At 57.4% G+C, this 12,999-nt stretch overlaps 3 protein-coding genes across 3 annotated transcripts; 1 reads left to right on the forward strand and 2 right to left on the reverse strand.

Annotated features, from left to right (window-relative positions):
• Positions 1–753: 753 nt before the first annotated feature.
• On the reverse strand, positions 754–4,403 carry BBK36DRAFT_1109457 (hypothetical protein; the record flags this gene model as incomplete). The annotated part of the gene is made up of 2 exons (XM_024889478.1): positions 754–4,039; positions 4,189–4,403. The coding sequence occupies 2 exons, from the start codon at positions 4,401–4,403 to the stop codon at positions 754–756; spliced, it is 3,501 nt and encodes a 1,166-aa protein (XP_024753741.1).
• A 2,083-nt stretch (positions 4,404–6,486) lies between these two features.
• On the reverse strand, positions 6,487–9,811 carry BBK36DRAFT_1131652 (coatamer complex, gamma subunit). Its single transcript, XM_024892008.1, has 5 exons — positions 9,660–9,811; positions 9,194–9,504; positions 7,800–9,117; positions 6,913–7,731; positions 6,487–6,787 (listed from the first exon to the last, which is right to left on the reverse strand). Exons 1-5 carry the CDS (start codon positions 9,733–9,735, stop codon positions 6,555–6,557), a joined length of 2,757 nt encoding a protein of 918 aa, XP_024753742.1. The 5' UTR covers positions 9,736–9,811; the 3' UTR covers positions 6,487–6,554.
• An 815-nt stretch (positions 9,812–10,626) lies between these two features.
• BBK36DRAFT_1107092 (ATP12-domain-containing protein) lies at positions 10,627–11,829 on the forward strand (the record flags this gene model as incomplete). Its single annotated transcript, XM_024889219.1, has 2 exons — positions 10,627–10,924; positions 11,027–11,829. 2 exons carry the CDS (start codon positions 10,627–10,629, stop codon positions 11,827–11,829), a joined length of 1,101 nt encoding a protein of 366 aa, XP_024753743.1.
• Positions 11,830–12,999: the final 1,170 nt, after the last annotated feature.

A 12,999-nucleotide genomic window follows, 5' to 3' on the forward strand; every position in this document is an offset into this window, starting at 1 on the left:
TTTCTAGTAGATGAAGTACATTGCGATATTAAGAGACAAAAAGACAAACACACAAGAGGAACAAGTAACAAAAAAAAGGGGAAAATTTTTCAAAACGTAAACCCGCTGCCGGTCAGGAGAGGGTTAAGATAAAAAGAAGATGCCACAAACAAAGAAATTGGGGGAAAAGAGTGATGACAAGAGCCATAGCAAAAGGATTCGTAAGCCTCCACCTCTTCATTCCGGGATGCACGTTTGCCGCTGGTGGCGGGTGAATCTGTGTCTCTCTGTGTGTCCTCTGACGATGTAACATGATGTAGTGGGAGTCGAGCTTCTCATGCAGCCATCTTCCACATGCCCCATCGTTGCACTTGTTCATCTGCCCAACAAGTGTCATTATCGCCATTACTGATACAAAAGAGAATTCCAAAGGCTCGGGCGATTACTGCCCCTTTGATTGATGCGTGACAGATGTATATATATATAGATATATATGCCTGGGTGTGTGAGTGAGAGGTCCAGATATGCGAAGAGGAGGGGAATGCATTTCTGGATTTGTGTGTATATGTGTGCGTAAGGGTTGCGGTAAGTAACGTGGGAGGAGTAAAAGCCTGTGAGAGTGCGGTGAGAAAAAGCCTGGCCAGGCTGTTCCTTATCACCAACTATGATGGTCATCTCCCGGTCCGACTTCCCTTTGCCAACACCATTGTTATGATGTGTATGTGTGTTTGAAGCACCTGGAAGCAGAAAGAGACGTCTTATAGTCGAATCCCATCAGTAGGGAGGCCTGGTCAAGTTGCCCAAGCTACCCTCGTTGGGATGACTATCAATGCCTCTGAGGAGCTCTTGCAGGTCCATCGTCCTACCGCCATCGTCGTGGTTACCAAAGAGTGACCGAGCTGCAATGCTGTCGCCTCCTCGGCTGTTGGTACGCTTGGACGAAGCCTTTGCCCCATAATCCTGAACGGCGATGCCTCCTCCATTCAGTGGTCCTCCCTTTTCCGAAAGGACGCTGAGGCTGGGGAGAGGGGGCACGGGAGGGATGCTCATACCCAGCCCGCCTCCTTCTTCCCGATCACCATCCAGATGGAGCCTCGGCAAGCTGTCGCGGTTCGAGCCCGAGCTAAGCGGGGCGCCAGAGCTGCCGGATCTCGACCTCCTGCTGAAGCCGTCGGCCGAAGTGGTGGGCCGGTCTGAATCTGTACCGGTCGGGCTGAAGCTCTTTTCCGAGGGGTCTTCCTCGTAACTCACCATGCTCTCGGCGCTGTCGTCTTCGGAGCCAAAGGCGTTGGGGGACACGTTACCGGAGAGCACACGCTTGAGCTGCTCCACGGAAGCAACGCCGGCCTTACTCGACGACGATATCGTCTGCGAGATGCCGCTTCGGATGCTGCCCTGCCGGAACCTAGGCGAAGGTCCAAGGGCTCCGAGGAGCTGATTCTGGTCCATCATGTGCGTCTGAGACGAGCGCGGCCGCAGGTTATGCTGGCTGCCGTAGGGCGAGTACGGCAGGTAGCCATTGTTGCCGTTGATGCCGCCAAGGCCGCTGCCGGTGCCGGTGGCGATGGTCAGATTCCTGAGGCCGGTAGCCACGGTGCCCGTTCGTGAGCCGTTGAGAGACTCGGTCTTGCCCTCGGCAGCCAGGGCGGCGGCCACCTGCTCTCTGGACCACTCGGTCAACATCTCCTCGCGGTAGGCGTCCGGAAGCTCCAACACCCTGTCTGGGGCCACCGCCGCGGAAGAGGACCCGGGGCTCATGGGGGTGTTGAGGATGGGGCCGGAGAGCGTCCGGCCCGGCGAGGCAGACGGGCTGTTTGGCGGGAACGAGGTGCTCTCCTCGTAGCCCACGGCAATGCACTGGATCAGAGCGACCCGGTCGTCGAACGGCAACAGCTCCTCCGTCTCGAGAGCGCTGAGGTCCCACGAGGGCGGCGGAGACGCTTGGCCTAGCGGCCCGATCTTGTCGAGGGGCAGCGCCGGGACCTGTATGCCCGGCACCCAGAAGCCTTTGCTCTTTCGCCGGGCAATCTCGTTTCCAATCGCCCTGCCCACTGCAGAGCCCTCAAACTCGAACCTGTCGGTCAGAGCCCAGAAGTAGCCGTGGCACAGGGCCGCGATCCGCACCTTGTGGATGGGCTGGTCTAGAGCCAAGATTTCCTCCTGGAGGCGATAGATCATGGGCACGCCGTAGCGAACGGCGTTGACACCGAGCCGGGACACGAGCCTGGCCAGCAGCGTGTGCAGCGCGGCGAGGTCGTTCTCGAACTCGACAAAGTGCAGCGCGTTGTCGTAGATGGCCAGGTGAAGCTGCGGCAGGAACTGCGAGCGCCGAGTCCTCGGCTGGCGGTCCTTGTTCGAGGCGCTGGAAACGACGCGGCGGCCATTGGGCAGGTCGCGAGCATTGGCATTCTTGGCGGCGGCGAGGATGCCGGCCGCAGTCGACTTGTGCGGCTCCAGCGCCTCGTCCCTGGCCACCAGATCCATGGGGGTCGTCTCCAGGTCCAGCCACGTGAGTAGGGCGTCGATGTAGGCCCTCCGCACCTGGCCTGAGGGATCGCGCAGAAGCCAATGGGTGCCTTCCCAGACCTGCGTCGGCACTCGGTTCCGGCCCAGGTCGGCGTTGCTCTTGACCTTGGCCTTGGGATTGGCGACGTGGAGGATGATGTTGACAATGCGGAGCGCCGATATGCGGCCCAGCGTGTAGGAAAAGTAGACGTCGACCAGGCTGTTGGCCTGGCCCTCGGCGAGATCAGCCGTGGTCGTGGCCGAGGGAGGCGAGGGGTTGCTCTGCTCGGTGCCCTCCGTCTTCTCGCCCTGCGGCGTGGACGGGGCGCTCGACGACCGGCTGGGCTTGAGCCGGCCGACAATGGCGGCGATCATGTCCGAGACCTGGTCGGCGTAGTAGATGTGGCTGGCGAGGTCGCCGATGCACCGCTCGAGCCGTGCCAGGAGCTCCTTGCGCTGCGGCTGGTGCAAGTTCTGCTCCATCTCGCTGTCCGACGCCACCTTGTCGCTGGGCGTCTCGGCTCGGCTCCCAATGTTTGCGAGGGTAAAGAGCTTCCTGATCTGCTTGATGAGGCCCAAGAGGACGTCCATGACGCTGAGGCCAATGAGGTTGACGTCGGACCTCAGCAGGGACTCGATCATGGCGGTCAGGGCTATGTGCTGGTCCAGAGTGTCGTCCGTCATGAGGGTATGTGTCAGAGTGTCAAGTGCCATGACCAAGATGACATAGCGATCCTGCACGGGGGCCCAGCGGGCAACGATGCTGAAGATGCTGATGGCCCAACCCCGGTCGTTGCCGTTCTCGGCGGTGTCGCCGGCCGTGACCTTTTCTCCCTGCTTGACGCGCTCCAGGATGAACTTAAGCAGGGCTGCCGTCGCCGAGTGGATCTGCGAGCGGGACGGCACGACAAAGATGCTCTTAAGGCACTGCAAGGCCAGGACGCCGGTGTCCTCCTCGGCCATCTTGTCTACGTCCATAGCGGTTCCCGAGATGGCCAGCGGGTTCGCATCACCGCTGCCCTCGCCCGTCTGCACCGTCGCAACGCTCGTCCTTCGCCGCAGAAGCTTCTCCGTGTCCACCTTTTCCTCGGCCTCGACGCGCTCCAGCAGCACATCCAGCAGTGACTCGTCGTCTGCCCACAGGTTCTCCAAGATCATGGGCACAATGACGTCGATCTGGCGTCCGCTGACCGAAGACAGGGCGTCCGAGGTCGAAATGCACCTGATGGCGCCCAGCCCGGCGTTCCTCCAGCGCATCTGGACCGGCCGGCTCGAGGCGGCTCGGTTCGGCGAGTTTCGAGTCGACGCGAGCTGCGCGTAGGATCTGACGACGGACACGTACTGGTTGAGGTACACCTGGTCGGCAAAGAGGGAGGAGGCATCGTGATGCTCGCAGAAGGCCTCCCAGGTCGGGAGCGACGACTCGATCATGGTGATGTCGTTGGAGCGGAGGATGAGCTCGAGGATCTTGAGGATGCAGGGCGCGATGAGGACGGCATCCTTGGGCGACTTTTCGACGAGGGCGGCGAGGATGCCGAGCGTCACCTGTACGTTACTGCACGAGAAGCGCGGGCAATGCCGCCGCGGTCAGCCTTGAACACTCTGGACAAGCTCAACACCATGGTCGATGTCCAGCCCATCACCATCGCCACCGAGGGGGTTGCAGGCGGATGCCCCGGCAAGGTCCGGGATAGAGGCACGTACCCAATGCGCATTCGCCAGACATCGCTGGCCGTCTTCTTCTCCAAGAAGGCGCCAATCTTCTGGATCTTGGACCGGCGGCTGGTCGCGTAGTAGAGCAGATAGCTCAGCTCGCTGCTGTTGGGCTTGACGTCGACTGCTCCCTTGGTCGTGCGCGGATAGCACTTGAGCACCAGGACCTGATGCTTCGGGCGGCATTTCTGCTGTATGGCGTTCATCGCGCCAGTGGAAGAGCCGTCACTTTCGTTCTTGTGTCTTCACTCTGCTCGACGAGGAGCGAGGCGAGATGAAAGGGAGATTTTGAAAGGGAGCCCCGTGCGAGGTGGCCTTCTTTTCTTCCCTCTCTCTCTCTTGCGTGCCTTGTTGGTGGTTTGTTGGTTTATTAGGTGCTGCAGAGAGGCCGAGCAGAAAAGACACGATAGGAGGAAATGCATGCCCAGGGAGATTGGCCTGGGCCTTGGCCGCCTAGCCGCGCTCCGTGCTCACTGTACCGCTACTCGAGCTCGACGCACAGCTGGGGTCCTGATTCTCCAGCGCCACGTCGTGCTAACGCTGGGGGCTTCCGTCTGTGCCGGGGGCCTGCTAGCGGAGCGCTGCAGTGTACCTGGGTGGCGCGTCGCCACAAGTACTGCGGCGTATGGGGTACGCATGGCCGGATTCAGCCCCGTCCAGCCCGCTGTGCATGCTGCTTCAATGCACATGTACCTGACGCACCCCGGTTTACTGGGCACACCTCCCAAATCTCGTCAACCTGAAGTCACAGCCCAGCGCCTGCTACCGCTGGATCTGCATGTATTGATAGTGTAGCTCCGCGTCTGGAAGATGCGGGTGCAATGCAACAGCTCTCGCCTGCCGGACGGGACCTGAACCCTGGGCTTGACCACTTCATCTCGTTCGTTTTGTGGATAACATTGAACTCAACTGGAGGTGTAGGTAGATACTGTAGGTGGGCAATTTAAAAGCGCCAGCACGTGAAAGTCCCCCATGCAGCAGACACATTACGCGTACTCCTGCTCTATGATAGGATCTGGATAGGCGCTCATGCCCTTTGTTCGGCCTTGTGAGGCATTGGCCGTGATATGCAGGTGAATTGCGCACAAGTCGCTGTGCTCGTCTTTCCTTCCTTTCCCACCATCGACATCGTCCCTGAAAAGAGCACTTGATTCAGTTCTGTCATGCTGTTTTCGTCACCCAGGGCTTCCCCCCCACTCGCGCGATCTGGCACATGTTTTGGCTGAGACATCGATGGCGGGCTGGGATTTAGCGTCCTGGTGCTGGGCATCCAAGCATAGCAGTCATCCTTTAGCGGTGTTAGCGCTGTCCACGCTCGTGGATTGGCCCCCAAGCCCCCCCTCTCAGAGCTCAAACTTCCATCATGGATCGCTAATCTGCTGACTACATACAAGCGGTGCTCTCTGGCAGTTACACCTCATCCCCATCTCATCAAATGGCGCTTAGACTATTCGCCAGCTCACTTACATAGACGCCATCCACAACTTCTCAGTCGAGGTCATGCGCTCAGTACCACTTACCCTACACATTCCATGTGATTCATCGCCGGCTCTCACAAACAACTAACATTATTACTACCTAGGTACTTATATAATAGCTCAAAGCGAGCAGCAGAGGCACATTATTAAGAATGCTGTCAGGTGACGTAATCATGCTCCTTTGGGCTGTCCCAACAAAAAGAATGAAGGAGAAGTGATACTGTGTTCTGTATTACTCGAGTTGGAGCGTCATCAATCTTCATTCGGGATCGATCATCATTTACCATCGACGGGCAGTGGATAGCTCCACAGAACTTTCGGCTCAGGATGCCGTGATGGGCGCAGAGCTGTATGTAAGGCTGAGTGAGCTATTACATGCCAGGAGCTATAGCTGTTCTCGACAGCTTACAGTAGTCAGATTCAACCCTCGTGGCTTGTTGCCACCACACCAAGGTGCTAAAAGGACATGACTATCTCGAAGCAACCGTCATTCCCACGGAGAAGCTCATCTGTCGAGCTATGTACTGATACTGGTAGTCAGCTTGCCGCCGTCTGATCCCGAATAGCCCATGATGATCAAAAACAGTTGGATATTACTCGATTGGCCATGCGAACCCGACATCGGAACAAGCCCATGCATGTAGTTGACCACATCAGTAGGCAGTCATTGTCATCATCATTGTCATCATCTTCACCACTCCTTTTTCCTTCAATGTATATCAATATAACAAGATGTTTTTGCTTGCCGTCTGCCACTCCAGACCGAGGAAAATGAACGAGAAAAGAACAGAGAAAATAAAAGGGGTGAAAATAAAACTTGACAGAGACGTTTGTCTAACCACCGATACATTATGACCCTCAACGCCTGCTTCCCTACATTTATGCCACAGATGCAATCACAAGAGCCGCCACGCCTTCCTCCTCGGCACGGACCGTAATCTTCGTCGTCACGCCAGATTTTGACGAGAATGCCATGCGAATGTTCGCCACCACTCTGCCGCCGTTGACTGTCTTGCCCAGCAGCTTGAGCGTGTGCGTGGTCTGGTTGACGGGGACATCTGTTCCTTCGAGGGGCTGCAGGGATAGGATCTTGGCCAGCTGCTCCGTTGCCTCTGTTTGCCTCCCGTATTAGCGAAACTGACATGCAAAACTGAAACGATGCAAAGTGATATAGAACTAAAGGGGTGCTGATAGAGCGGGGGAGAAAGTGAGAAACAAAGGCTCGGATAGAGCTTACCTGCTATGCTCTTCATGCTGCTCAGCTGCAGCGTCTCCTCCGCCTCTTCCCCTGAGGCGCCAAACTGCTCCCAGAGGTGGTTGAAGTTGCTGGCATATGTAGGGATGACGTAGTCGCTGCCGCTGAGGTCAAACTCCGACACCTCATACTCATCGTCGTAGCCCGTCTCCTCGGGTTCGCCCGTTGACGGGTCAATCTCCTTGCTGGTAAACTTGAGCACGTTGGAGAAGGTCGAAACGGGCAGTGACGCCTGTCCGTTGACCTTCTTAAATGCCACGTAGACCTTGCCCGGCTCGTTGGTGGCCAGCTTCTCAGCCTGGATGATGAACACCTCCTCCAGCTCCTCCTCGTCCGAAGGCGATGCCACCACTGAGACGTTCTCCAGGACTGTGTCGGGGAGTGTGTTCTTCACCTCGTATTGCAGGACAATGTGCTCGTTGAAGATGTGCTTTACCACGCTGACGACGTACTCCGTCTCGGCCTCGGTGAGCTCAACAACAGGCGACGACTTGACGACGCTGCCAAACTCTTTCATCTCGGGGATCTGCATCAGCTCCTGGGCGTATCGCTGAGCCTGGGCGCTGGCACTCGCCGCAGCCTCCGCGCCGCTTGCTGGCGTCTTGGTCGGGCCGGCCTTCGGCGCCTTTAGCGTAGGGGTCGTAGCAGTAAGCTTCTTGGTCCTGTCTTCGGCGTCTGCCTGTTCTCGGGTGACCACAGGGATCTTGGAAATGTCGAAGGGCTCCTCAAACGTGGACTTGTCGTCCGACGTGACGTACATGACGAGCTGGTGCTCGAAGAAGGGGAGCGAGAACATGTTGTCTTTGAAGCGTTGAATTTGTCAGCAAGACGCGGGAGTTGATGTCCTGGAAGGAGAAAGCGAAACTTACCGTTCTTGACAAAGTTACGAGCCAACTCGTCATCCTCCTCGGCCATCAGCTTCAGGTTCAGGGCGGCTCGATCTCGCACCTCGTCGTCGACGTCGTCCAGACAGCGCGTAAGCAGGACCTTGACGCTGCTCTTGACGTCTGGGTCCTTCTGGCCGACACCAAACTTGGCAAGGGCAGTAACAGCCGCGGCGCGGACAATGGCATTCTCAAGGACGACGCGGTTGTAGATGTAGCGGATGTACTTGGTGGGCTGGGCCGTCTTGGGGCCCTCGAGGCCGATGAGGTGCAGGATACGAACGGCGAGCTTTGTAAACTCGCAGTCCTCGATGAACTCGCACAGGTGCGCGAGGGCGTCCTCCTTGGAGTCGGGGACGAACTTGATCAGGTCAAACATGCTCTCCACGACGGCGCGCTTGAACTCGTAACCTCCCTCGTCGCGCAGGATGCCGCTGAGGAAAGTCAGCATGCCAGCCTGCTTGCTAGGGAACTTCAAGCACAAGGTGCGGATGGCCTCGACGATGGTGATCTTGAACTCGTCGGTGATTTCGGACATGAAGCCCGAGATCTGCTTCATCAGCCTGTCGACGCTGGCCTCGTTGCCCGTCTTGAGCAGGGTCGTGATAGCAAAGGTTGCAATGGACCGGTTGGAGTTTGAGATGAGCAGCTCAATGTCGGTGTTGCAAACGCTGACAGCGGTGGGGTTGAAGGAGGCGAAGCTGTGGAGGATGCGCAGGGCGGCAAACTTGGTGACGGCGCGGGGCGAGGTGAGGAACAGCTGCAGGACGTGGACGGCCTGGTTGACCTCGGCATCGGTTACGTCGCGCATGTCGCAGATGGCCTTGGCGGCCTCGAAGTTGACCATCTCGCTCTTGTGTCGCAGCCAGCCGTCGAGGAGCTGCATCATGGGTCGCCGGAGCGAGGGGTCCTCCTCGGCAAGCTGCGCGGCCAGCCGGACCAGCATCACCGTGGCGGCGGGGCTCTTGACGGCTCCGGCAGCGCCAAACTGCTGCACCATCTTGACCAGCGCCATGCGGTCGTGCGAGCGCATCTGGTAGAGGAGGCCAATGGCGTGGTACTGGGCCATGGTCGAGCTGTTCATGGGCAGAGAGCCGCTAGACGTGGAGAAGCCCAGGGAGAAGCCGCCCGATGACTTGGAGGAAGCGGCCGCCTCCTGAGTCTCGCTCTGCCACCGCCTCACAACATCTCTGGCAATCGGCAGCAGGTGGTAGGACGAAACGAGCGCGGCGGAGGAGACGGACGGGTTCTTGTCCACAATGGCGGTTTTCATGACACGCTCGATGGCCTGGACGGTTGTAGCCTGTTTGTCGCCTCGCACGTTAGCAAGTTGCTGTCAAGGCGGGACGCCGCCAAAGCACGCAGCAGTTTCCACCTACGTCGATGATTCGGCACAGAGCACGGATGGCATTGGGTCTGTAAATTGCGTCGCTGCTGCCGCCGGTGTCCTTCATGACGGTGCTGGTCACCATGATGATGTCCTCGGCGGAGTTGGCCAGCTCCTTGATGATGAGGAGGACCATCTGCCGCAGGCTGGCATCCTTGTTCTGGAACAGCTTCGAGATGCCGAAGAAGAGGGTGGTGGCTTCATTCTTGGGGAAGGACTCGCCCGTGTAGAGGAGGAGGGCGATCTTGGTCAGGAGGATGCGGCATCGTCGAGGCTGGATTGGAGAGCTGTTGAACAATCGAGCTGTGCGCCTTTCGATTAGCACTCGAGCGAGGCCACTTTTGCAGACAGACGGCGGGGAAAGGAGCTGGAAGAGCTGGAGGGATGAGAGGGACAAGAGGGACAAGAGGTCTGGTGGGAGAGGGGAGACGCAGTCGCATGTGCAGACGAATTGGTACCTTCTTGGAAGACTTGTGTGCGGTCCACCTTGACCAACCCCAGGTCGGCATCCTCGTCCTTCTTGCCGTAACTCATATTGGGCGGTTTGGTCGGGGAGGAGAGGAGAGGATGGCGGTGATTGGAGTTCGTTTGGCGGTTTTGGCTCAGGTCCCAGCACAACCACCACGTAAGGCGATACTAGTAGACACGTTAAGGCTCAGGGATGGGGAGACGGTCGTGCAGGGTCACGTGATGGAAGACGGCCAGCCGAAGATGGTCCGTCTGCTGTCGCTCAGAAGGGGTGAGACATATCACGGTGAGTAGGTACAGTGACTTCGTGACGCTGCTTAACTTGGTTGAGAATTAGGAGGATTTAGTTTTGAGAAAGAGATTGCCCACGAGTTCCTCTCTGAGATGGAAGCGCAATTGAGTGGCCGAGGGTTGAGCTGTACGGTGTAGATACATGCGGAAACTGGAACCTGAACGCTTTTTGCCCGCATGGACCCTTAAACTACAGGTACCTCACCTAGGTAGATAGGAGAATGGCCGTCCACCGTCAAGAATCTGCTGTGAGGCTTTCTCAATGATGCTGCACCACACTCCGGCTATGAATTGCATCGATTGCTCTCATTTCCCCATTGTCCACTCAGTCGTTTTCGCGTTGCCAGTGGTGCCTCTCAAGGTTCTTACTACTCGAATAGGTACCGTCCAAGGCCCCCACCAGCCCCTCGGTGAAGAGGCTCACCGACCGCCTTTTCCCCAATTGTACACCCAGCTAACCCCTAAAAGGGCTGACATCATTCGCTACTTTTCGTTGGCAGCTAAAACTCATTCGATCCTCCTCTGGATTTTCTCTTCTGTTCCATAACAACCAACCAACCGAAACCCCTCACAACTATCCCACCTCTGCCTCCTCTTCCTCCCCTTCCAGTCAATTTCTACCGCTTTCTCATTCCTCATTCGAGAGAAAGGGATCTAGACACAGATATGAAGGTTCCCACGCGAATACCCCTACAGTTGGCTTTGCCTCGCTCGCAATTCGTCCGACCCTTCCACCAAAGCATCGCCAGAGCCGCCAATGTCGCTCCGATAGTCGGCGCCGGGCCTCCCCCCGATCCTCCCACGCCAGCCGCCCGAAATGCCCAGGAGCGTCTGGAGCGCCGAAAGAAGCACGCAGAATTGCTCAAGACGGCCAGGGAGATTCGAAGTGCGCAGGATGGCAAAAACAAATCGGAGACTGTGCCCAGGAGATTCTGGAAGGAGGTTACCGTACGAGAGGTTGACGGTTAGTACTCTACAAGCGCCAGCAAGACAACCATTTTGCGGCTCTTTTCCATCACCCAGTCCTTCAAATTGATTGGGGACCTAACCCTGAATTCCCATACAGGCGCATTGCAAGTCCACCTCGACGCTCGGCCCCTAAGACACCCCAACACCAAGGCCATCATTCGCCTACCCCTCTCCAAGCCAAACCTCGCCTCTGCCCTGGCCCTCGAATGGGACATCTTGACGTCTGCTCAGCAGGCCACCAAGCAGCACCTCATCCCTCTCACCAGCCTCGTCTGCCGTGCTCTCGACATTATCGAAGACGACGCATCCAACGGGCCCGAGGCCACCAAAATTCGCACAGCCATCACCAACACCGTCCTGCGGTATCTGGACACAGACTCCCTGCTGTGCTGGGTGCCCCCCGCGGGCCCCCATGATAGGAGGAACGATGCCGGAGAGAGCTTGAGGGACGTCCAGAAGAAGGCCGCGGAGGAGACGGTCAGCTATCTGACGACCCATGTGTGGCCCGGAATCAACATACAGCCAGTGCTCGATGGCCACTCCATCATGCCGAGGGAACAGGACGAGGGCGTCCGGGAGGTCATCCAGGGATGGGTCATGGGCCTCGATGCCTGGGAGATTGCCGGGCTGGAGAGAGCGGTGCTTGCTGGTAAGAGCTTTGTCGCCGCTGCGAGGATTGTCGCGGAGTGGAGCGAAGGAGCCGTGGGCACTGGCCGTGTGCTGCCGCTTGGACGATTCAGCGTCGAGCAAGCCGCCAAGGCTACGAGCTTGGAGGTGGATTGGCAGGCTGAGCAGTGGGGAGAGGTGGAGGATACGCATGATGTGAACCAGGAAGATGTCAGGCGGCAGCTCGGCAGTGTGATTCTCCTCGTATCAGGTACTGGAAAGCAGAGGTACTGAGATGAAGCGGGGGCGTCTAGAAAAGCGAAGAGAAGCGAGATGCATATAATATGGCACGGCGCAGCGGACAAAGGGCATGGGTGGATGGAAGATACAAGAGTGCACCGCGCTGGAATTGTACAACAAACGATAGACTGCAATACAATATATACAGATATATAGAAACGGGTCTCAAGACACAGCAACATGCCAAATGCGTATGTACAAAGTCCAAACTTTATCCGGCCCTCTGCGGTTCTCTACATTTGCCACCACTTGGGGCTCCTCCCACTGACCATGCCAGAATGATGAATCAAAAAACCATAGGGGGATTCTCTTGCCCTTTGTCTAACATTGCCGGTCCATGCATCAAGAGGAAAAGATTCCAATATGGTCTCACTTCTCGAGCTCAAGTTGCCGCCGTCAGCCCCGCCAGTTGCCCATGCCTGGTTGCTCGTCATGAGGGTTTGAATAGCCCGGAAAGCATCGCATGGAAGCGTCGTGTTGGTACATAGTCTGTGTGTCCATCGGCATCGCGTCAAGATCAATGAGACCACCCAAGCTGACGGGGTTGGCCAAATTGGGATCCCAAGGCGGCAGATTGGGCATCATACCGGAAGACGAAGAGGGCATGCTAAATGCCACCGGACTAGCAACCGGAAAATCTGTCCCAAGGGCTGCATTGGGACCCAAAGAGGGCCCGTAGAAGCTCGGATCGGGATCGAAGGATGCCATGAAGGGGTCTACAAAGGGAATCGTAGGAAACCCGGAAACGGGTGAGTAGGGAGCCATGTTCGGGCTCGAAGCAATGTCATAGGAAATAATATCAGGTTTTGAAGAAGGTGGGTACGGAATAGTACTGAGATTTGAAGCAGCAACATAGGGAAGCATAGCAGTGCTCGAAGGAGTATATGGAATGAGGCCTGGGCTTGAAGACATGTGAGAAGAACCGCTTGCTGGACTGGTGGATGCGGAATAACCGGTAGGATCCGGCGCCACAGCGTGAGAAGGAAATCCCAGAGACGCTGTCAGCGGAGTTGTACCCGGGCTTGGGGAAGGGGAAGAAGTAGTAGCTCCAGCGGCGGCTGCGGCGGCAGCGGCGGCATAGGGAACTGCGCAAGATCTTGGAGATGGCGTTGAACTTGACTTCATGTTCGTGAAGGCAGGATAGACAGCTGTAGCAGAGTCTGA

Source organism: Trichoderma citrinoviride, assembly GCF_003025115.1.
Source record: "Trichoderma citrinoviride strain TUCIM 6016 unplaced genomic scaffold BBK36scaffold_1, whole genome shotgun sequence".
NCBI classification, from domain to species: domain Eukaryota; kingdom Fungi; phylum Ascomycota; class Sordariomycetes; order Hypocreales; family Hypocreaceae; genus Trichoderma; species Trichoderma citrinoviride.